Raw genomic sequence first — 24,767 nt, forward strand, 5'->3', positions numbered from 1 at the left:
ATTCGAGTTACAAACTGAGTTTTGTCTCATCGTCAAAGCTGGCAAGGAAAGTTTGGGGCAATCATACTCAAACATAAAACATTAGTTGTGTTATATATTTTTATATTAAAACACCCACAATATGATGTAACAACAGATGAGTAGATGACAATCCAAACTGTAATGCCAAGATATATTTTTTTATAAGATTTAGGAAATTTTTTAATGGTTTAAATAAAAAGATAATAATGGAGTATAAAATACTACTATAAAATAGAAAATAAAGAGTAAAATAAGAGACTTAATAAAGTAAAATAGTTTAAATATTTTATTTTTATTATAAAAGACTTAATAAAGTTAAAAAAATTAGATCTTTTATTTTTTTATTATAAATAGTAAAATAGTAACACTAGCATAATACACAAAACCCACCTGAAAAGTTTCGGGAAGTCAATAATCAACGAGTTCGTTACTACCTCAGCTTCATCTCCCGCCAAATTCAAACTCCCCCAATTCCAACTCAGTTCGTCGCAAAAAATCGATTTCCCTCCTACAAAATTGCAGAAATCTCGATCAAATAGCTGCAATCCACACAAGCATCATAAAGAATGGCCAAGAGCATGACCATTTCGTCGTGTTCGAGCTTCTCCGAACTTGTTCCAGATTCGACGCCATTGATTACGCAGTCGAGGTTTTCCGTCGAACAAGGCAGCCGAATGTCTACGTTTACACCGCCATAATTGATGCTCTCGTCGCATGTGGGTCGTCCTACCACGCAATAAGCTCGTATGTCCACATGATTGAGAATTCCGTATATCCAGACAATTTTGTCGTTAATTCTGTGTTGAAGGCTTGTGCGCTAGAACTCAATTTACGGGTGGGTAAGCAGATACATTGCCATGGTTTAAAACTCGGACTGTGCTCGAATCGTCAGGTTAAACTGAAGCTGATGGAGTTATACGGAATATGCGCAGAATTTGATGATATGCAGAAGGTGTTCGATGAAATGCCTCAAAGAGATGTTGTTGCTATGACAGTTATGATTTCCTCTTACTCCAAACATGGATTGGTTGAAAGGGCTCTTGCCGTTTTCGATTTGTTGAAGGTCCGGGATACAGTTTGCTGGACAGCAATGATTGATGGACTTGTAAGAAACGGAGAAATGAGCAAGTCATTGGAGTGTTTTAGGCGGATGCAGAGGGAAGGCGTTAGAGCTAATGAAGTCACAGCTGTCTGCATGCTATCCGCCTGCGCATATTTGGGAGCATTGGAGCTCGGAAAATGGGTTCATTCATACATTGAAAAGTATGCTATCAAGGTCAATCATTTTGTTGCTTCGGCATCGAGGTGTGGGAGCATCGAGGAGGCGGAGAGAGTGTTTGAGGAAGCGAAAGAGAAAGATGTGAGCACTTACAATTCCATGATTTCCGGCTTAGCGTTGAATGGGAAAACCATGGAAGCAGTTGCATTGTTTGGAAGAATGGTGAACCAAGGAATTAGGCCAACAAGCATTAGTTTAGTTGGTGTACTTAACGCTTGCAGTCATGGTGGTTTCGTGGATCTTGGGTTTAACTTCTTCAGAAGCATGCAAAATGTCTACGGATTTGAGCCAAGAGTCGAGCACTATGGATGCATAGTTGACCTATTAGGCCGGGCAGGAAAAGTGCACGAGGCTTATGAGTTTATTCAAGAAATGGGATGTGCACCGGATCATATAATCTTGAGTGCGTGCAAAGCTCATAAGGCATTTGAGTTGGGGGAAAAGGACGCAAAAGCTCTTCTAGATGATGATGGTGTGCAAAGATCTTGTGACCCTGGGACGTACATTTTGGTCTCTAACTTCTACTCGTCTTGAGGGAAATGGGACGAGACTCTGATGGTTCGTGAGGAGTTGAAGAAGAAGGGCATTGAGAAGGAGCCTGGGAGCAGCTCAATTGAAGTGGATGGCGAGATCCACTAGTTCCTCCTAGGCGACATAACTCATCCGCGAAAGGAAGAGATTTATGCAAAACTCAAAGAGATGGATGAGAGAGTGATCGGAGAGGGCTATGATCCACAAGTGGAAGATGTGTTGCAAAACATGGGAGATCAAGAGAAGGAACTTGCTTTGGCCATACATAGCGAGAGGCTTGCTATATGCTACGGGCTTATATCGACTAACGAGGGCTGCAGTTTGAGAGTGGTGAAGAATTTGAGAGTTTGCGATGATTGCCACACGATGATCAAGCTCATCTCGAAGGTGAGTGGCCGGAAGATTGTGATGAGGGATCGGAATAAGTTTCATCACTTCGAAAACGGGAGGTGTTCTTGTGGAGATTTTTGGTAGAGGAAGGTTGATTCTTGAAGTTGTGGATTTGTATTAGAGCTTTGGTTGAATACCAATCTCTATCTCTCCTTCCACTTTATTAATATGATTGGTTATTGATGATTTCTTATGTCTTTTCAATAATTGCACTTTCTCATGTCATTTTTCTGCAACAATGTGATTAAGTGGCAAGATAAAGCAAAGCCCATATGATTTAGTCTTACATTGCATGCTCTTTTATCTGAGCTAGGCATTTCATCTATCCTACAAAAAACTAGGTTAACATAAACACAAATATAGACAAAGGAATCACAGTAGTATTTTTTAGCATAAAAAATTACTGTACTAGAAAAAAGATGCACCTATAACTCTATAAGATAGCTATAAAAATATGAATGCTCCTAATGTTGAGTTTCAAAAAATTTAAATTGCATGCTCGAACATAACAAATTGCACGTTTATATTAGTTAATTTAGGTACTGTTAGGTAAGCAAGAATATATGTATTGTGTTTAGTTTATGAGATTAAATCTCATAACTTAATCCTACAATAACATGATAGTACAACTCATTATTGGTAGTTGACTTAAAAACCTAACTAAAAACTCTTTATTTATGTCATGGATAAGAGTTTAACCTAAAACTTAGTAGTATTAATAAAAATTGATCAAAACCATATCTTGGTAACAACGAAAAAATCAGAAACACAGTTTTAAGTTTCCCAAAGTGAGGAGGAACATTAAAAAGTTATGCAATAAGTATAGTGAATAATGCACTACTTATTTCACGTGTCATAATATTATTAACCTTTAATTGGAATTTAAAATTGAAATTAAAAAAATGACGAGGCTCAAAATACTCTAGTCACGAGATATCCACTCGCACAAACCAAATTGGACCCGCAGATCCTTCCCCAATAGCCGCATCTCCAGCGACACGTGTCCTTGACTTGGTAGACCATCAGTATCTCTCTCTCTACACGCAAATCACAGTACTCCCTACGTTTCAACAATATAGTATTCCCTCCGTTATAAAAGAAAAGAAGATACTTATTTTTTGGATAATATATAATTTTATTTTATGTATTAAGTGAAGAGAATAAAATAAAAAAATAAAAATTTATTTTAATAATAAATTATTTTAGATGGGATAGATTAAAAAAAAGTGAGTTATCTTTTACAAACTAGCTACTAATAAAGTAAAATTAGTAAACATAGGGTGAATCAAAATCCATAACGCCGAAAGCACACGTGAATTGGGACACGTATGAAAAGCTTTTCATTTTTATAATTCATAAACCGCACCCACTTTTCCAAATTAGAAGAATAAATTATGCACCTAAACAAGTGGAGTATTGTCAATCCTCAATAATTGGAAAAGTAAAAACCACAGCAGTAACCTGTCAAAAAAAAGCAGTTGAATACAGAAACTACCAATAATTAGAAGTAATATTATAGCATAAGGTTTTGATTAGTTGTTGAAAGCTTCGAGTGACAGTACTGAGTGAAGTAGGAACCAAGATAGAAGAGTTAAAGAGCTGCCTAACTCGGTAGATGGCTCAGATCAGCTAAGCAGCCACGCCGCCGCCGCACTTGTTAGCAGGAGAGCAGATTAGCCAAACGTTGCCGTATGGGTCCTTCACCTTGCCCGCGCGTCCACCGCAGCACGCGCCTTCACCTTCCACCACTTCGTCGTCGGAAACGGCGCCGGCGCCAACCGCCTGCGCGATGGCAGCTTCAACTGCTTCGGTCTCCAGGCAGAAAACACCGCTCACAGCAGATTTCACTCTGACCAAATTTTAATACATCTTCAGCTTAATTAGTATTTGCCATAGTTTATTTATATAAAAAAATGCAAAAGTATCAAATAAATTTGTGAATCCGGCGTTCAAAAAACAGATATTATGAAACAGATAAAAGGTGGAGTACGTAGTAGAACACAAATATCATACGCTGAAAAAAAAGGTAACTATTCGAGTATCAACTAGAATACATAAGCAGAGAGAAACGCGAGAAATCACGAAAATCTATCACATAATCAACGAGTCAAGGGAGAAAACGAAGAACGAAACAGAGTAACATTCATCACACCAACAGATCTACGCAAAAACAGGAGGAAACAAGTGATCAAAAATACGCACGGAGAGTCGTCGGAGAGGTCTGAAACAACGAAAATAGAGGATCCAATCTTCAGCTCAGCAGAGCGAATGAGAGGCAGCTCCTGCTCCGCCTTCCTCTTCGGATCGTTCACTCGGCTCAACTCCTCAGCTCCAAACGCCGCCTTGTAGAACTGCACGGCTTCGTTCGCCTTCGGACCCTCCACCACCAGCCACGACTTCACCGCCGTGAACACCACCGGAGATGAAACTGCATGTGTCTCTTGCGCCATTCTGAAAGTGTTAAAACCCTAAGAGAGAGAAAATGTGAATTTTTCGTGTGTGGAGGGAGCACGTAGAGAGAGAAAGAGAGCCTGAATATGAATGTACGTTTAAGTGTGTGGGGTAAAAAGGGATCATTCCGGTATTAAATAATTGTATATTTCAGAATTGGCCCCCAAATTTTGTTTTATTTGCAAAATCACCCACTGTAACTCTCGTGTCACTGCTTTAGCCAATGATTTTACATTAAAAATTTCTACTCAATATTTTTATTTTAGAGAATGAAATTTCTACTATTCGAGAGCACTCTTTATCTGTAGTGACAGAATAATTTTGTAGGCTTTTTAGAGATTTAGAAATAAAAAAAAGGACTAAATACAAATATTACAAACTGAATTTTTTTTATTGGATGAAAAAAAGTCTGCATAAAATGAAATGAAGAATACTCCACAAAAGTACTACTGCTGAAGTGAATTTAAATTGTTGTATGTAGCCCAATAATACAAAATGAAATACTCATAATAGCATCCCCATCCTTATTCTTGCCAACGAGCAATGATGTGGGCCCAAACCCACTTTTCCAAAAAAATTAAAAATTACATAATCAAAATCCTAAAAATTAAAAAGTACATAATTAAAATCATAAAAATTAAAAAATACATAATTAAATTCATAAAATTAAAAAAAGCAACTACTCGTGGCCGAATTTCGCCCAAATGTGTTTGATTAGGTCTTCCTGCAGCTCAATGTGGCATGGGGTATCGCGCATTGTGTTCCTTGTTTCGATCCTCTCGCCCACCGTCATATGCACACCTCGGCGTGGGGAGACCTCGCGGTTGAGCTTCCAGCTTCATCCTCGTCGTAAAAGCTAGCCGTCATCGGTCCTTCGTCAGCTATAATCATGTTGTGCGAGATAATACACGTGTACATGATGTCAGCGATATTTTTCACGTACCACAGCCGAGACGGAGTCTTCACAATGTTGAATCGGGCTTGAAGGACCCCAAAAGCTCTTTCGACGTCTTTCCGAGCGGACTCTTGACGCTGCGCAAAAAGAACCCGTCTCGGGTCTTACGGGTTGCTGAGCGTCTTCACGAAAGTCGACCACCTTGGATAGATACCATCGGCGAGATAGTAATCCATGTGGTATGCATTTCCGTTGACGGTGAAGTCGATCGCCGGTGCTACACCATTCAAAACATCATTGAAGAGTGGTGAAGATAGAGCACGTTAAAGTCGTTGTTGGATCCGGCAATACCAAAATATGCATGTCAAATCCATAGGCGGTAGTCGGCGACTGCTTCAAGGATAAGTGTTGGGCCGCCGCCTTTATGGCCGCTTAAGTGTTGCCACCTCCAAGCAGTCGGACAATTCTTCCACCTCCAATGCATGCAGTCAATGCTGCCAAGCATACCGGGAAAAACATGGACTGTTTCGTGAAGACGAAGCAACAGTTGGCAATCATCGGTGGTGGGTGCCCGAAGGAATTCCTCACCGAAAGCTGAACGAACGCCGCCGCAAAATTTTTTAAGGCAAAGGATTCCAGTTGACTCACCGACATGCAAATACCCGTCGAAGAGGTCAGCCGTTTGCCCAGTAGCAAGTTTTCGGATGGCACACGTACACTTCTGCAACGTCGAGAGACTTTGCCGACCGGTTGCGTCTGTACTTGTTTGAAAGTATTCAACACGAGCGGATAATGTGTTGACAATACGCATAAACAAGCATTTTGACATGCGAAAACGGCGCCGAAAGTAATCTTCCGGAAACCGCTGCTGGTCGGAAAAATAGTCGGCATCGAGCCTTTCATTGGCCCCATCCCGGTCACGATGGATGTAGCGGCGAGTTGATCTAGTTGGTCAAGGAGGAGGGGCGGGGGTATTCGCGGTGACATAGGCTTCATAGGCGGCACGATATTGTTCATAGTATTCTTGTTCTTCGCGCTCCGCTTCCGCAATGAGATTGGTGAAATCCATTTGAGAGGGTTTGAGTGAGAGAGGAAGATGTATATAAGTTGTATGAAAATATTTGAATGAGAGATGAATGGGAGATGATTTGATGTGAAAAATGGATGATAAATGTGTGTATTTATAGATGATTTTGGGAATAAAAAAATAAAAAAAATTCTAGAAAAACGGTAAAAAACGGCCATATTTTTTTGGAATCTGAACGCGTCACGTCAGCTGCTCGCTGTCACGGACGTGCTCGATGCATTGAGCAGCGCCGCGCCAGCGACAAGAGAGCAGCGGCCAGCGACTCTTTATCAGATTTTAATTAAAAAATCCGATTAAAAATAAAAATAAAAAATATTTTCCCACTTCCCAAAAAATTATATCCGTTTTCTCCCAACTTTTAATTTATTTTTCAATTTTTTTCCCCAAAAATTCACATTTTCATCTATAAATACCCCCACTTCCACACAAAAAATTTCACACCGCACTACACAATTCTCATCTAAATTCTCTCATTTCCATTCTTACAATTCTCAATCTTTCTTTCACTATTACAACAAAAAAATGTCCGGCTCCGGCGATCACCCATCTGACTCCCACGGTTGGAACCATGAATGGTTCGGCTCGTAACCATTTCCTAGTCCGGAAACGGAATTTTCGGCCCCTCCTCAAACCCAAAGTTCGCAAGCTCCGGGTGGCTATCCGCCTTACCCGGTGGACGACCAAGATGCCCCCCGATGGGAAATACGGGTGGGCACCCGAACCACCCATACCTAGAGCGGGAGCTCTCAAACTCCTCATCTTCCTACTCGTGGTGTCCGCACCCCGTATACTCCGTGGGAGATGGATCAATTATTCAAAGCGTTTTTGTCTATCTCTGAAGATCTGGAGATTGACACAAACCAATCCGGGGACCATTTTTGGTGGCGCGTCTGTCGCCGGTAAACCGACCGTCTGGAACAATCGAGCGCAACGAGAGTATGGTACGCAATGTCATATACAGAGCCAACGAATAAATCTAAAAGTTCCGGGGGTATTACCTCCAGGAAGAGCGGTCGGCGTGGAGCGGCAGAAACGAGGTCGACATCATCAGTGCCGCGTTGGCGACCTACCAATCCCAACACTACATACCGTTCAAGTACCTCAATGTTTTGCAGGAGGTACGTGTGCATCTGAAGTATATGGGAGGCGTATCATCCTCCTCTAGCTCCTCCAGAAAACGGTCGAGGTCGGTATCCCTATCCGACGGCGGCTCCGATGAGGTGTCCACCCAGCTCGCCGGAGCTAACTTGGGTAGCCCCGACGCCGGCCCGAGTAGTTCCCAACGCCGACCGCAAGGAAGGAAGAAGTCGACGACCAACCGCCGTCGCGCCGCGACTCCATCCGCCCCCGATCCCGCTCCTGCTCCTTTTGTGCCACCTCAACCCCCCACCAACTCGTTGTGGGGGGTTTTGGCTCAACTCAATTTGGCCGATAGGTCAACTATGACCCCCGAGCAACTTCGATCGCATGTGTGGCAATGATACGGGGTCTTCAAAGAACATTGGGGGTAGAGCCGGATGAATAGTCTTCCACCGGGGTATTTTAGCCTTTAATTATGTAATTTTTATTTTTTAGGAGTTTAATTATGTAATTTTTAATTTTTAGGATTTTAATTATGTAATTTTTAATTATTAGAATTTTAATTATGTAGTTTTTATTTTTTTTATAATTTGTAATAGTATTTCGGGTAATTTTAATGCATTTTAGTATTGTGAAAATGTTTTTATTTAAATTGAATAATAGAATGGTGAGACCCTTGAGCTTGTCCTTACGGAAGAGCACGGATGTGGGTGTTATACTCTCGCCTAAGGATAGGGAGTAAAAGTGGATCCGGGCTCACATCTGTGCTCGTTGGCAAGAGCACGGATGAGGATGCTCTTATTTATATTTGTAGAGTTAGAGAACTTAATGGAGACTTTTTTTTGGTTTATTCATGACTATTTCTTCCTTTCTCTCTATTTCTAGATAACTGTAGCATTAAATTTAAATAAAAATAGAAAATCCTTTACAAATATTTGATTTATTTCCATTGGTTTTTTCAAATTTCATTGTCTACAAGTCAACTTCGTTGCCTAAATCGAAGAAAGATCAAGTTATAACTTTTTCTATAAATCGTTCCTCAAAATATCTTATCACTTGATGATTATTCATATCCTCGCGACAATCAAGTAAGCCTACCATACCCAGAACACATGGCATCACTTGAGAAAGTCGAAACTTATACTCCATCAATTTCTATATAAAATTAGATCACTAGAGTCTATACATAAAGAATATCAAGTGAGGATAAAGCTAGAAAAAAACAAAGCAAAACCTCTATTTACTCTCTGCAGCTATACTTGTTGAACTACACTATCACTGTGGCGTGGCGAGGTGGGACTATGCAAAATTAAAACGAGCAGTTACCTCAGGCACTGGCAGGCGAACCAGTCCGTGGGACTAGGCATGTCAGCATGTCTCTGATTCTGTACCCGTTACCCCAGAAGGAGGCGAGGCAGAGGCCCATGATGGCCATGGCAACAACAGAGCAAGCTGGGGGCACGGCTTGGGTGCTTCCGAGAAACTGAGTTGCAAGAAGGCCTGCTAGGGTCGAGCTCTGCATTCCTGTGCACAATGATATTGTTCTGCAAACTTCTTCTTCTAACCTGATGACCAACAATTTATGGAGTATATCAGCCTCCAGCATATATGAGTATGACTCGAAATCAAAATTTGGTGTTCAAGCATATAGTTGATTATGTGTTACTCTTTCTACATTTAGTCCTAATGTTCGAGCATATGCACAGTGCAGAGTTCGAATTCAAGATTTGGAGTAGAGTGTGATATAGTTTACGTGCTACTCTTTCTACTTCACCTAGTCCTAGTGCTAACTTATACACTGAATTTTATCCAAGAAACGCCAGAATTTTGTTGAACATCTCTCTTCAAAAACTTATTCTGAGTTTTTTTTTTGCTGTTTATGGTGAATTTCATGACAATAGGATTGGTTTTTTGTGTGATATGAAGTTGGTGGTGGAAACTAAACGAGCTGAGAGAAGACAGGGTTGGATATCATGGTGGTGTAGTCTAACACAATGAGCTAAATCTTGTCTTGAACTCAAAGCGCGAGGAAACAAACTACAGCTAAAGAGGTTAGAAAAAATTTGCCCAAACTTAGCATATATTTGATCAAAATCTGAATTATAGTGTCCCATCTGCCTCGTGTCATGTAAAGACATTGCAATATAGGTAAAGTTTTCCGAGTTACTTGCCTGAGATGTTGAATCTTGGTGGCCCAATATCCCAAGGTAAACGCAACTGCATGAAACGCCAGCACTGGACCAACCAATCTCAGCCCCTCAGCTGAAAGGATTTGGCTCCTATTTATGGCAAGAGGACTTCCAATGCACAATGAAGTGCAGACCATCGCGACAAATGGCATCACGGGTTGCAGAACGGATACAACGGGTTTGGCATAAGTGTTCAGCGCCAAGCCAAGAGCAATAGGAGCAAGAACCACCTGAAAGAAAAGGGCAAAAAATCACAAGATTAATAACTCAAGACAACATTACAGTTTGGTAATCAAAATCACCGGCCAACTGTTCTAATTGCTTAGCACCTGCAAAATCGACTTTGACATTGCCACAGCATCGACTGGGACAACAGAGCCAATAAGAAGGCCAGTTAAAAGAGGAGTGACGAGAACAGAGGCAATGGTCGAGGAGCTGGTCAAGAGGATGCTCAAGGCCACATCTCCCTTGCTCAAGAAGCTGGCATAGCTAGACAGCTGTGCCCCTGAAACACACGCCATCAAAACGAAACCAGCATAGAACATCGGGGACATCCCAAAGGCACGTGCGATGAACACACCAAGGGCAGGCTTCAAAACATATTGAGCTATAAATCCAACGGATAGTGGTAAAGGTCTGCACACAAGACAAACACATAGGTGTATTCACATGCTAGTTTAATCCAAATGCAACCAAATTTGAGGTGTACTAAAGTAAACCTCTTAAAAGCTAGGGCAAAATCATCAATGGAGAGTCGAATCCCAATAGACAACATGATTCCTCCAAGTGCAGGAGCGTACAGTTCTCGCGACACCCTGCACGTTCCTCTATCGTTTACAAGAAAACAGAGAGATATACACAACTTTAAGAAAGCATTAAATTTATGTAATGTTCAATAACAAGAATCCAAGTTTCCTCAAACAAGAAACAGATTGAAGCTGAAACAGTTCACAGTGTATGAATTGAAGCTGTGCGTGTGAGCAAACCCTACCAAACAAAAATAAGAGTAACTTAATTCGATAGAATCACTGTCAGAGTAGTTATGAACTGGCATAAAGGAAACTTGTCAGTAAAATAACGAACTACACTCAATCTAAGATATTTTAACTCAGCAACAACAAAAAAAAAAAAGTTAAAAAAATTCTTCATGCTTCAAAACCGAAAACCAATCATTGATTAATCTAAAATAATCAACCAAAAAGGTTCGAAATGAGCTTCCGCCTGAGCAAATTCACAAACACATGATCAACAACATTCAACACTATCCTAGCAAAATTAAATCCCTATTAAAATAAAAGATCCTCACCAAGTGAACGTCGATGGCTTCCAAAGGGCGGAGACGGCGGTGAGAGCCACGACGACCGGCAGCAGCGCCGACAAAGCCTGAGAGCCATCGGATTTATCCTCCGCCGTAATCGTGTTCTCGGCGCCGAATGAAAGCAGCGTGGAATTTCCCTCACGTTTGTGCAGCCCAACCCTCCCTATGAAGGGAGACGAAGTTGAGCAACCGACGGCGATCAAAGAGCCACGTTTGACGTCTCGGTAGTTTCGCGAAATTGCGTTTGGAATCGGAGAAAAGGAATTGGCTTTTACGGGAATTGAGCTCTTGGAGGCGGAAATATGGCGGAGAAGCAGAGTTTTGGGGGTGGTTTGGAGCGAGAGGCTTGGAATTTGGGACATTGCTTGCTCGCCGGAGATAACTTGGCGTTTTCCGGCGAGTTTTGGACGGCGGCGGAGGAGGTGATAAGATGATAAAATAAAGTGTATTCGAAAATAATAATAATAACAACATAAACAATAAATTTATTCACGTTTTGCTGTCTCGTTTTAATTTGGAAGCTGATTGGCTGCAGTCTAAAAATTCTACATATATTCCTAGTAGTTGATCTATTGCTCAATTCTCGAAACTTCTTTAGTGTGAATACTACTAGGAGTATATTTATGATTTCATATGACTACATGTTTTGCTTCAATATTGTATTTTGAAATACAATAAATTCAAAAACTAATAGAACTAGGCTTTAATTTAGGAGTAGTTTTAATAATTTATTGGTTAAAATATCTTAGGTTGATACGTATTAACCTTGGGCATGCATATCAATGCATAACTTTTGTGTTTTATTAATTAAGTTAGAGAAAATATATTTATATATATATGCATAAAAATACAGTTCCTAGGGGACAAGTCCCAAGGCTAATACTCTACATGAAATAGCTAGGTATATAAATTTTTATATATATTTGATCTATCATTAAAATGTTCACAATTGTTCACATTAACAAAATATGATAAAAAATAATACTCCCTCCGTCCCTAAAAATTTATCAGTATTTCTTTTTTTCGTCCGTCCCTAAAAATTTGTCACCTTTCATCTTTACCATTTTTATAGTGGACTCTACATTCCACTAATTCATTCCTACTCACATTTTATTTTAAAATAAATATATAAAAGTAGGACCCACATGTCATTAACTTTTTCAACCCACTTTCTATTATATTTCTTAAAATCCGTATCGGGTCAAATGGTGACGAATTTTGAAAGACGGAGGGAGTACTTATTAATTTTTCTCCTCTGTCCATGATAAAGGATCGCGAATATGTCATAAAAATGAGGAAAATATCTAAATCATTGTATAAACACTAACTAATTATAAAACATTGAGTATGATATTTTGAGGGGTTATTTTCATATTTTGTCATTATTAATGTTAGATAGATCTCTTTCATGCGGCGCAAACTTGAAAAAGAAAAGGAACGCTAGACAACCACACAATTAATTATCGAAGGAAAAAAATAGAAATAAATACTAGTATGTGCCAATTTTCTAAAATTAAAATGTACTCCATTCTTTAATAACAGTGACAAGAGAAGACTTAAATTTGAAAGTATTGAAAATAATCATAAATTAGGACATAAAAATAATTAAATTGTGAATAGGGTCGAAATTTTAATTGTTATTTGATTTTTAAAATAGCTCGTGGCTTATACAGATATGCTATGTGTTTTCATCCTTGAAATAAAATACTGTAATATGAAAAGGGGTTGGCTATATTAAACTAAAATAAATTAAATTTACATTGCTTGTATTTTTGGAATAATATGTCGAAAATATAGTATTAAAGAAATTTAAAGTTTCATGAGTAATCGAAGCTCAATTTATTATTGACTTACCCATTAAACATCTAGGATATAAAAAAAATGAAGCTGTGTTTTTATAAATTTGATAATCTCAATGGATATGAGTATATTTTTTTATAGATGGTCGAAAATAATGAGTAATAGTATATGATAAAAACCTGATTCACTAACCAGGAGCACCTACGTACCTCCTCGTCTTCGCCACCAATGCTGATCAACGTGATCGAGCTGAATGTACATCATTGGCTGCATTCGTCTACCACGCAGCATTCTCACACACAACAATCATCATTTATTGAAGCAAATGCAGCCAATATAAAACACAAGGAATATATGTAACTTCTTCAAATCAAATCCAAACTACTAGCTATGTTTCAGGAAAAAGAAACTAGGAGTATTCCCTTTTTGGGAGCTAATTATATTAAATGTTGTTTCCATGTTGAAAGCTTGACTCCTTAGCTTGCAGCCACACTTGATGTCAGTCCATAACTCTTCTTCTCCTTAAACTTGTTGCCTACTTTAGCAGCAAGATGCACCAACCCTGCCACCCACCATATCCCTTCACTCTCTCTCATCAAACTGCATCTTCTCTTCTCTTCTTTCTAACAATCACCTGGAACTGCAAGTGCCAAGCCCTTGTCCTCAAAACAAGGCATTTTCAGCAGCAAATACAAGCTCAACTTTGATCTTTCATTTTCCCTATTTCTACTGTGGTTTTTCGCTCATTCTCTCACAAAAGCTGACCTCAACTACAGCTGAGAGATTTGGAGCAATATTATATGCCCCATTCGACCCTCCACAAAATCAACCACCTCTTTCTTTGCATAATCTACAGCAAGAGCGCCATCACACGCATCATCCAATGTCTCTTGCAAGACATCCTCCGAGAAGAGGGTGATCTGGAAATCTCAAGCTGTACGTATTTGCTGCGGATGATATTGTGAATTACCACAATCTCACATCGACAAACTTTTCTTCAAAACGTAGGATATGGAAAGGCTTTCGATAAAGAAGATATGAACTCCAAGACTAGTGAGGGACAGTAAGAAGTAGTAGGTTTTTAATTGATGATACAATACTAACTAATTTAGCTTACAATGAATATTTTGGGAAGATTTCTAATATCCAAAGAAATAAATCTAAAGGCAAAAGGAAATAAATATAAGAAGATTTCCAGCTTGTGCTCTTCTTTCTTCGCCTCATCCTTCATTCCCATTCATAACATTTCGATACACTGTCAAGATCAGATCATCATAGTTAAGTGCTTCTCTATATCACCTAAATCTCCATCTACATCTTCTTCCATGTGCTCAACAACGTGATTGAGCTAAATGCACATCATTGTGCTCGTCTACCACGTCATCCTACCAGCATTCTCTGCTCAAACTTGATACATCAATGATCAATCAGATCCTCTAACCAACAACATATATGCATGTTGAAGCAATTCAGATATAACAGCAGCCATTCTCACAAACAATTCCATCATATCTCAACTAATAAAACACAAAGGATATATAACTATATTTCAGGAAAAAGAAATACTATATCTGCAACATGTCCAAATGCAGCCCATCAACTATTCAGTAAGCAAAAAGATCCCATTTTTCCACATAAATTTGACCAGATGGCTCGGGTGTTCGAGCTTATCGAAACCAGCTTCGAATAGCTCGTGAGTAGCTCTGTTCACCCACAATAACTACTCAATGCGTGCTAACAGCCAAAACTCCTGTTAGAAAAGAAAATATTGCAATTAAGATCAATTGTGTGATAAGGAAAGATTCCAATTAGAATCAATTACACAAATTAGGAGATTGATAGAATATTGTATAATCAATGTCTTACCATGTACATTATCTCCTACACCCTATTTAAAGGGCTCTCTGTACAATTGAGAAACCATCCTACTCAATACAAATCATAGTGTTCTCTCCCCTCTAAATATGTCGATTATACCTTATAATATGTACCAGCATCGTCCTTGATACCTTTCTTTGCCCTTTCCCGTGTTACCTTTCTCGGCCTCTTGTCTGTACCCGTACCTGTACCAGCAAGATGTCAGACGAAGGAGATAACAAATTAACAGAAACTACCAACCAGTCCATGAAGGACGAATTTGCCCGGCAATTTGCCAATTTCATGCGCAATACTTTTGCAATGAACCAAAACCAAAACAACCCACCAGAAACTACTGTTGTGTCATACAGAATCGACACACAGCCCCTCCACATCGGCAGGGACAAACTCAACAGAGAGAATTACGCTCTCTGGTCCATACTCATGAAGGCAGCGATAAGTGGTCGGGGAATGATATCTCACGTGACCGGAGTTCCACCATCCCACCACGAACCGATCCAGCCTTCACATAGTGGCAACAGGCGGATCACTGTGTGTTTACATGGCTGACCCAAAACATTGAATCTCGACTAGTCGGTCGAATCTCACAACACCTGACGGCCAAGCACATCCGGGATGTGTTGGCCGTTACATATGGAAGCGGAGGAGACAGAATCCAAGTATATGATCTCCAATTCAAAGCAAGTACACTGAGACAGGGGAACAACTCATTAGACGAAATATGGAGCAAGTTGCAGGAAATATGGATTTCAATTGATCAGAAACAGAGCAATCCGATGAAGTGCCCAGAAGATATTGAAATCCACAACAAATTCATACAAGATCAGAGATTGTGCCAATTCGTCTATGCAATTGATAGCAAGTATGAATCAACCAAGAGGGAAATACTGAAATTAAATCCACTTCCCTCAGTCGACTTTGCGTACAACCTAGTCCAGCAGGAGGAGACACGCCTCCAGATATTACAGACGGCAAACAATGGTGGAGCAGTCACCACCGATGGAATCGGGGCGGGTCTCGCCGTCCGAGGGTGGCAGAACCACACCGGCGGCTCGCGGGGTGGTAGTCACGGTGGAAATGGGAGAAAACATGCCACCCGGAGCGATGAGGAGGACAAATCGAAGTTAGTATGCTCCTATTGCAAACGGAAGAAGCATACGAATGAGTCATGCTTTGAGCTCATCGGATATCCCGACTGGTGTGAAGAAAAGCACGGCAAACCGCCACTACCGCGAGCACCCTGGAACCGCTGTGGGCATGCCGCCGCAGCGGTCGGAGGCCAAGAGATGGGAGGCGCCACCCAGCCAGCAAATCCGGCCGACCTCGCCACAACCCAACCGGCGAACAGGACCGGGACGGTAAATTTCTTCGCCGGATGAAGTGGGAGCATCATTGCCGATTGGAGTGAGGAATTACTTGGAGAAGAAGAAGAGGAGACGACCCTTAGGGTTTCAGGTAAAGGGAAATTTGGGGCCTGTTTTATTAGGGAGCCCCAAACTTCAAACAAATTCCAAAAGTTACCCCAAACTCCTAATAAATGCCGAAAATTACCCTATTTTTCCTATAACTCAGATACCCCAATTTTGTGTAAAAATCAATTTAAGCCCCCCAGAAATTATGGAATTGCGTGTCAGGTATATAGTGAATATGAGAAAAATAATAAATGGATTTTCGATTGTGGGGCAACTGATACGATAACTTATGATGCCTCAGATCTTACAGGAATTCAAAAGCCTCAGAAATCCCATATTCAGACAGCTAATGGGGAGTTTACAAAAGTTGAGGGGGCCGAGACTGTGAAAATATTACCTACCCTTCAATTATCTAATTGCCTTTACATTCTTTCAATGTCTCATAAACTGTTGTCTATTATCCATGTCACGAAGGAGTTAAATTGCACCTTATTGATGCAACCTCATTTCTGTCTGTTGCAGGATATCCGGACCGGGGAAATAATTGGACGTGACACTGAACGTGATGTGTTGTACTATGTAGACGAGATAGCTCAAAAAGATACCGACATGCTAACTCACGGGTCTGCCGATAGAAAAGCTTGGCTTTGACATCGGCGCTTGGGACACCCTTCTATCGGTTACTTCAAATTATTGTTTCCTAGTTTTGTTTCTAAACATGATGAGTATTGTGAAACTTGTTTTTTGGCCAAAAGCCACCGAACCTCTTATCCTTTGAATAATACTCGTGTTGATTTCCTTTTTCCTTAATCCACTCTGATGTTTGGGGCCCGCACCTTTTTTTGGGGGACAGGATCTTAGATACTATTTAATTTTTGTAGATGACTGCACCCGCATGACTTGGGTATATTTCATGAAACCAAAATCCGAGCTCCATACACACTTTTTACACTTTTTTAACCTTATAAAAACCCAGTACCAACACTCTATAAAAATTCTAAGATCAGACAATGGAAGAGAATTTGTTAATTCGGCCATGAAACAATTTTTTCAAGAAAATGGTCTAATTCATCAAACCAGTTGTGCCTATACCCCCGAACAGAATGGTCTAGCTGAAAGGAAAAAACCGTTCCCTCCTTGAAATGACCCGGTCCATACTCATTGAGTCAAAAGCTCCAAAACACTTCTGGCCAGAAGCTATTGCCACCTCAGCCTACCTTTTGAACAGATTACCCACAAGTATCCTCAAATACCAAACACCACTCCAAGCCCTGTCCTCCTTCACTAAAATTCCACCACATTTAACTCTTGAACCACGAGTCTTTGGGTGCTATGTTTTCGTTCATACCCCAAAACATGAACGAACCAAACTGTCTCCTTGTGAAATTAAGTGTGTCTTCGTGGGGTATGGGGTTAACCAAAAGGGGTATAGGTGCTTTGATCTCAAGACTAACCGCATGTTTGTCACAATGAACTGCAATTTCCTCGAAACTGAATACTTCTATACCCACCTTAGCAGTCAAGGGAGTTGGATATCAGCGTCGATGCCAACACCAAGTAATCCTGCAGCGGACCCAACAGAGGCGCCAGTAAGCGATCCCGCTGAGCAGGTCTCTGAAGTAGGACAGCCCGTTCCTTAAGGTGACACACAACCAATTACTTCCCCGTTGAGGCTATCCGATGTAAGTTCTGATAACCCTGCTTCTCCAGTTTTCCTTGCTACTGATGATGTAAGTGTAGAGGAAGGACCAGGCCCCTATGTGGTGAACACGGTTGAAGAAACCAGTGGGGTAGAAGAAGTTGAAGGAATTGACCCTGACACAGGGGGGTACACTCTTCCACCCCGGGCCAACAGGGGAGTTCCGCCAAAAAGATATACCCCAGAGAGGATTAACAGGAAGGCTCGCTACTATGTGGCTTGCCTAGTTACGAGTCATCTGACAGAAATGACTCAAGCATTTGAGAAGGCACTGTATGAGGAAGAAGAGATCCCACAGTCATGGGAAGAGCTATGCAACATAAGCACTGGAGAGAGGCAATGCAAAAGGAGATAGATGCACTGATCCGGAACAACACTTGGGAAACATGCATCTTACCCAAAGGGAAACGGCCTGTAGGATGTCGATGGGTTTTCACTATCAAGAGGAGACCAGATGGCTCAGTTGAGAGGTACAAAGCACGGCTAGTCGCGAAGGGCTATACCCAGACATATGGGGTAGATTATTCAGAAACTTTCTCTCCGGTGGCCAAGATGAACACAATTCGAGTCCTATTGTCTGTAGCGGCAAATAAAGATTGGCCACTACAACAATTCGATGTGACGAACGCCTTTCTTCATGGTGAGCTAAGAAAGGAAAAAGAGGTGTATATGGAGGTTCGCAGCAGATTTCAAGACAGGGGAAGGATGTAGGCTAAGAAAAACTTTATATGGGTTGAAGCAGTCCCCAAGAGTATGGTTTGGAAAGTTCGTCGGGGCAATGATTAGCTATGGATACAAACAGAGCAACTCTGATCATACTTTGTTTTTGAAAATGAGAGAAGATAGAATCACTTGCTTAATCATATATATCGATGACATGATTATCACATGTGACGACTTGGAAAAAATTGAGAACTTGAAGAAGAATCTGTTTCAGGAGTTTGAGATAAAAGACCTAGGGGATCTCAAATTCTCTCTTGGGATCGAGGTGTTGAGATCACAGAGAGAGATTTTTTTGAGACAACGAAAATATATTCCGGATATTCTTGCAGAAACGGGGCTCCTAGAGTGTAAACCGGCCGATACGCCCATATCAGTTAATCATGGATTGCAGATTGATGATAAAGCCAAGCTGACCGATCGAGGGCGATATCAACGACTAGTTGGAAAGCTTATCTACTTATCGCATACTATGCCAGACATTGCCTACGCCGTAGGGGTCGTGAGTCAATTCATGCATAAACCACAGACAAATCATATGGAGGCAGCGCTCAGAATTTGTCGATATCTGAAGGGGATAACGGGTGCTGATTGGGCCGGGAATCCAAATGATAGGAGGTCCACCGCAAGGTATTTTACCTTTGTTGGAGGTAACTTGGTGACTTGGAGAAGTAAAAAACAGAAAGTGGTGGCTCTTTCCATTGTTGAGGCAGAGTTTCGGGGTATCAAAAGTGGACTAACTGAGATAATGTGGCTAAGAAGGCTGATGAAGGAACTTGGTCTCTCTCCAAGGAAGAAGTGTCGACTATACTGTGATAACAAGGCCGCCATAAGCATTTCAGAAAACCCGGTTCAACACGATCGAACCAAACATGTCGAGGTGGACAGACACTTTATCAAAGAAAACATTGAGAGTGGAATTGTTGAGCTACCATTTGTTCGCTCAGAAGATCAGCTTGCCGACATGTTGACTCGCTCAGAAGATCAGCTTGCCGACATGTTGACGAAGGCAGTCAATACGAGAGCCTTTGGAGATGCTCTTTGCAAATTGAGTATTGGAGACCCCACCACTCAATTTAAGGGGAGTGTTAGAAAAGGAAATATTGCAATTAGGATCAATTGTGTGATAAGGAAAAATTACAATTAGAATCAATTACACAAATTAGGAGATTGATAGAATATTGTATAATCAATGTCTTACCATGCACATTATCTCCTACACCCTATTTAAAGGGCTCTGTACAATTGAGAAACCATCCTACTCAATACAAATCATAATGTTCTCTTCCCTCTAAATACGTCGATTATACATTATAACAACTCCAAATCACCATTAAGTCATTCACAAACACATACCAACAACGAGAATCCAAAAAAAAAACTCAGAAACGGCTAAACAATCCCTAGGAGTTTCGAGCGACGAGAGAGAGAACTGCTTGGACACGACACCGACGTCAAAGTATATCAATCCCGATCACGGGGAACAACTCCCAGACACCTGGTCGATACGGCCGTAGGCTGAGATGCTCATGTCGTGGTGGAGCTCGTTCTCGAGAACTCTCCGGAAGTTTCGAGGCTGAAATTAGTGATCCCTTTGGGGAGGCCGTGGAGATGCAGAGCTTCGTAGATTGAGGCTTCTCCCCAGCTCAGTCGGACTCTGAGTATTGATGAAAAGATAGAAAATGGCGCGGGGAGACCATGTTTTTTTTACAACAAAGTGGTAGTATTATATTTTCTTTTACAACAAAGTGTTATAAGAATACATTTTCTCCCCAACTCCACAAACATCCCAACATGCTAAGTTCTAAATCTTTTTCTAGCTCTTAGTTGTTAAAAAAGAAGTTACTACTCCACTACTTTATTAATGATTTTATTAGACCATCCACAACGCGTCTCGCGCCGGGCTCGCGTCTCGTCTCGGAGAGACGAGACCCCCGCGAGACGCATTGCAGCGCCCATCTCGTCTCCAGCTCGCGACCGTCTCGTCGCGTAGCTCGTCTCGGAGAGACACGAGACGAGCTGTCTCGCCACGCGCTAGGGACACGTGGCACGTCCTCATGCGTGCGTGACGCCCACTCGCTGGCCCGCGAGTGGGCGTCGTCACTGATGACGCAATAATTCATTTTTTTTTAAAAAAAATCGATTTTTAATAAAAATTTTTTTTTTTCAAACGGTAATATTACCGTTAAATATTTATTTTCATTTTTTAAATTTTTAATTTTTTTACTCTATAAATAATTCTCTTCCATACTCATTTCAAACACAAACACACATCTATTCCTCTCAAATCCTCTCTATCACTCCAATTTTAATTATGTCTTCGTTTTTTTTAATGTTAAGTTGTAATATTGTTTTAATTTTAATAAAGTGTGTTTGTTTAAATTGAATTGGGTTTTAAAAAAAATTATAAATTAAATTGAATGAATAGTAATTAAGAGACGGTATAGAGACGGTTAAGAGACGGAGCGTTGCAGGTTCCGTCTCTTAGTTAAGAGATGGAGGAAAAAAGGACAGTGGGGCCCTCAAATAGTGCTCAAATAGTAGTTAAGAGACGGTTTAAGAGACGGTATAGAGACAGCGTTGTGGATGGCCTTAGCCAAAATGCCTAAGGGTTACGACTTGAGGCATTAAAAAAACCAAAACAAAAGTAAAAGAAAAATAAGCGTGCAAAGAAAGGCATTTATTGTAAGTTCTCACTTTTTAACCACTTTTGATCCACAAACACCTTACTTGTAAGCTAAAAAACTAGTAGCTTTCATTGTATAAATTTAGTAGATAATAATTTTGGCAGAAAAATTATCTCCTGTTACCCACATCTTGCAAGATGAAAGTTTTGATTCTAATAATTTTGACACAAATAGCATTGAGCTGCAATCCAGCTTTATCTGCGCCTGATGGCAGTCTTGTTGCAAAGCTCCCTGGTTTCAATGGCAGCTTCCCTTCCAAACACTATTCTGGGTATGTTAAAGATTCAATTTTTTCCCCTTCTTTTAGATTGGATTCAATTCTTGTTGGTTGTCTTTTTTATTTAACTCCATCTTTTTTTCTCCACACACATAGGTATGTGACCATGAATGAGAAGAAATTGTATTACTATTTTGTGGAGTCTGAGAGGAATCCATCTAAGGATCCTGTTGTCCTCTGGCTCAATGGCGGTCCGGGTTGCTCAAGCTTTGATGGCTTCATCTACGAGCATGGTAATCTTTCTCTGTATGTGTGTGTGTGTGTGCTTGATGTGGACTTGTTTTTGGCAAGATTAGGTGAAGTAACATAAGTGTGGGACTTAGTTTGTATCGAAATTGTCTTTTATCTAAAGGATTCTAAGTTTGAATCTTTTGTTGAAGCTTTTATTCTTGGTAAAGATTCTCTTTTTTGTTCCTAATGTGTTAGGTTGTAAGTTAGTAGAATTCATGTGTGGTCTTTTTCAATGTTGAAGTTTGCTTAGGCTGTTTTCTTGAGTGTTTCACTCCTTGAAAGTCCTGCATTGCTGCAGTTGTTTCATTTGTTTCTTGAGACGTTCATGTTTGAAATTGAGTGAGAGAGATTGATTTCGATTGCAGGCCCCTTCAATTTTTCCAAGGAGCCACATGGTGGCTCTCCCACCCTGCATCTCAACCCATACAGTTGGTCCAAGGTTGTAATTCTTGATCTCGATTGCTAAAAATCTCATTACTTCTTGCACAACAAGCTCTCACGAAATCATCAATTTGTCATTCTAGGTCTCCAGTGTGATATATCTAGACTCCCCGGCTGGCGTTGGATTCTCTTACTCAGCAAACAAAACTGATTACATTACCGGAGACCTTAAAACTGCGTCCGACTCTCATACATTTCTCCTCAAGGCACTGAAAATTACTATTCTTTGTTATAAGTATGTCTTTGCTGCATATTTGCCTCGACTAACTTTGTTTGTCATCTGGCTTAGTGGTTTGAGCTCTATCCGGAATACCAGAACAACCCGTTCTACATAGCGGGAGAATCATATGCAGGAATATACGTTCCAACTTTGGCTTATGAAGTAGCTAATGGTAAAATCATCTGTACCATGTGAATTGCTTCTGATAGTCGAGGATGCACGAATTGATTATGTTTTTCACGATTTTGTAGGAATTGATGCCGGTGTGAAGCCTGTCCTCAACCTCAAGGTATTATACATTGTATATCACACCTCGTCTTTGTAAGCATGAAATATGGAGAATAATACAAATTTTGTTATATTACAGGGGTACTTGGTGGGAAACGGAGTTGCTGACAGTGTGTTTGATGGCAATGCTCTCGTACCATTCGCTCATGGAATGGGCCTTATCTCCGATGAGCTCTTTGAGGTACATTTCTCCAACACGTCTCGTGTACTCTTTCAGTTGAACGAGACAAGACTCGGATTTGAAGGACTATGTGTTTATATAGATATGTGTGTGTTTTGCTACAATGGTCTCATTATGCAGGCAGTCAACTCAGAATGCAACGGTGTTTACTACAATCCGACGAGCCAGAACTGTGAGATCAAACTTGTCAAAGTTCATGAAGTAAGTTGTTTTCAATCTATCAAATGTTGGGAGGTATATGTACTCTTTTTTATGTTGTAATAACCACCTTCGCGTCATTCCAGGCTATCGGCGATCTAAACATATACGACATACTTGAGCCGTGCTATCATGCCCCGACAAGTTTCATTCAGCTCAAGAACACGAATGTGCCCCTAAGCTTCAGGAGATTAGGTGAGACAGAAAGGTCTCTACCCGTTAGAAAAAGGATTTTCGGGCGTGCATGGCCTTATCGAGCTCCAGTTAGAGACGGACATGTCCCTACATGGCCTCAACTTCTAAATGGTGAAAATGTCCCTTGTACGGTAAGATTTAAACAACAATTTGCCCCAAAAGAATTTCTTGACAACTTTGATTTCCTTTGTCAACGTGCAGGATGAGGAGGTTGCGGACGTATGGTTGAACAACGAAGCAGTTAGGAAGGCACTTCACGCTGACAGCGTAAGGTTTACATTTTTTCGTTGAGTTGGTACGTAACAAACTAAAGATCATGGCGGCTCCACCAGGCAGACCTAGCCGGAAGGTGGGATCTTTGCACGGACCGGATTGAATTTAGCCATGATGCTGGGAGCATGATCAAGTATCACAAGAACCTCACATCACGCGGGTATCGTGCCCTCATATACAGGTTTGAGTTACACTATAGGAAGTTTTGAAACAGTAAGTGTTAGATAAAAATATGAACTTGTTTGGTATCATATTATGAAATGTAAACGTTGCCTTATGTTTAGCTCTGAGGTGTTTTTCGAGGCTATACATGATCGTTTTGCTTGGTCGCAGTGGAGATCATGATATGTGTGTCCCATTTACCGGAAGTGAAGCTTGGACAAGATCAATCGGATACAAGACTATTGATGAGTGGAGGCCTTGGTATGTGAGAGGCCAAGTTAGTGGGTATGTAACAAAACTTGTCATGCTAACTTTGTTTTGGAGTTTAATCCATTTTATTATACTATATTGTCCTGAGATGGTAACCATATTTTTATCCAACAAACTGACAATTTTACACAAGACTCTCTCTTCCTTCCTTCTGAATGTGACTTGTGTTTTTTCGTTTGGTGAATACGTAGGTTCACTCAGGGCTATGACTACAATCTCACTTTCCTCACCATAAAGGTATGCAAACACATGATATTTGTTGATTGAGTACACAGCCTCGTTCCCCAATGTATTGACTATACTGACCCTCGGATCTCGACTGCACAGGGGGCTGGGCACACTGTGCCGGAATACAAGCCACTCGAGTCGTTGGAGTTCTATTCACGCTTCCTAGCTACCGCGAATATTTGAAAATCGTATGAGACGAAGATATTACTATATTTGTTAACTTATTTATATTCTACTCTCAAAATGTTACTTCTCCATCTACTCAAAATAAGATGAATTTGTTATATAGTGTAGATTGTGTGACTGCGAATTTATAATAAATAGTATATGTTAGGTCTCCATCCAATGAATTTGTTATATCGTGTA

The 24,767-nt window shown here is 40.5% G+C and overlaps 3 protein-coding genes and 1 pseudogene across 3 annotated transcripts; 2 read left to right on the forward strand and 2 right to left on the reverse strand.

Annotated features, from left to right (window-relative positions):
- Nucleotides 1-121: 121 nt before the first annotated feature.
- LOC121748039 lies at nucleotides 122-2,379 on the forward strand (annotated as a pseudogene).
- Nucleotides 2,380-3,630: 1,251 nt separating this feature from the next.
- LOC121747833 (uncharacterized protein At5g48480-like) lies at nucleotides 3,631-4,791 on the reverse strand. Its single transcript, XM_042141966.1, has 2 exons — nucleotides 4,424-4,791; nucleotides 3,631-4,070 (listed from the first exon to the last, which is right to left on the reverse strand). The coding sequence occupies exons 1-2, from the start codon at nucleotides 4,669-4,671 to the stop codon at nucleotides 3,851-3,853; spliced, it is 468 nt and encodes a 155-aa protein (XP_041997900.1). The 5' UTR covers nucleotides 4,672-4,791; the 3' UTR covers nucleotides 3,631-3,850.
- A 4,065-nt stretch (nucleotides 4,792-8,856) lies between these two features.
- LOC121746645 (probable sodium/metabolite cotransporter BASS3, chloroplastic) lies at nucleotides 8,857-11,771 on the reverse strand. Its single transcript, XM_042140554.1, has 5 exons — nucleotides 11,230-11,771; nucleotides 10,643-10,738; nucleotides 10,253-10,559; nucleotides 9,906-10,153; nucleotides 8,857-9,299 (listed from the first exon to the last, which is right to left on the reverse strand). The coding sequence occupies exons 1-5, from the start codon at nucleotides 11,601-11,603 to the stop codon at nucleotides 9,062-9,064; spliced, it is 1,263 nt and encodes a 420-aa protein (XP_041996488.1). The 5' UTR covers nucleotides 11,604-11,771; the 3' UTR covers nucleotides 8,857-9,061.
- A 9,688-nt stretch (nucleotides 11,772-21,459) lies between these two features.
- Nucleotides 21,460-24,767, forward strand: LOC121748991 (serine carboxypeptidase-like 20). Its single transcript, XM_042143594.1, has 14 exons — nucleotides 21,460-21,708; nucleotides 21,811-21,947; nucleotides 22,311-22,384; nucleotides 22,470-22,592; nucleotides 22,676-22,778; nucleotides 22,858-22,895; nucleotides 22,974-23,075; nucleotides 23,196-23,276; nucleotides 23,360-23,599; nucleotides 23,670-23,735; nucleotides 23,801-23,922; nucleotides 24,075-24,188; nucleotides 24,365-24,410; nucleotides 24,501-24,767. Exons 1-14 carry the CDS (start codon nucleotides 21,575-21,577, stop codon nucleotides 24,582-24,584), a joined length of 1,464 nt encoding a protein of 487 aa, XP_041999528.1. The 5' UTR covers nucleotides 21,460-21,574; the 3' UTR covers nucleotides 24,585-24,767.

The sequence above is a fragment of the Salvia splendens genome, chromosome 9 (assembly GCF_004379255.2).
Source record: "Salvia splendens isolate huo1 chromosome 9, SspV2, whole genome shotgun sequence".
NCBI lineage: Eukaryota > Viridiplantae > Streptophyta > Magnoliopsida > Lamiales > Lamiaceae > Salvia > Salvia splendens.

Excerpts from the sequence above, each read along its gene's own strand:
- LOC121747833 (XM_042141966.1), bottom strand. The coding sequence starts at position 4,671 with ATGGCGCAAGAGACACATGCAGTTTCATCTCCGGTGGTGTTCACGGCG. Across the intron at positions 4,071-4,423 it reads GACCTCTCCGACGACTCTCC|AGTGAAATCTGCTGTGAGCG; the intron begins GTGCGTATTTTT and ends AAATTTGGTCAG.
- LOC121746645 (XM_042140554.1), bottom strand. The coding sequence starts at position 11,603 with ATGTCCCAAATTCCAAGCCTCTCGCTCCAAACCACCCCCAAAACTCTG. Across the intron at positions 10,739-11,229 it reads AAGCCATCGACGTTCACTTG|GGTGTCGCGAGAACTGTACG; the intron begins GTGAGGATCTTT and ends AGGAACGTGCAG. Across the intron at positions 9,300-9,905 it reads ACCAAGATTCAACATCTCAG|GTTAGAAGAAGAAGTTTGCA; the intron begins GCAAGTAACTCG and ends GTTGGTCATCAG.
- LOC121748991 (XM_042143594.1), top strand. The coding sequence starts at position 21,575 with ATGAAAGTTTTGATTCTAATAATTTTGACACAAATAGCATTGAGCTGC. Across the intron at positions 21,948-22,310 it reads TGGCTTCATCTACGAGCATG|GCCCCTTCAATTTTTCCAAG; the intron begins GTAATCTTTCTC and ends TTTCGATTGCAG. Across the intron at positions 23,923-24,074 it reads TATCGTGCCCTCATATACAG|TGGAGATCATGATATGTGTG; the intron begins GTTTGAGTTACA and ends GCTTGGTCGCAG.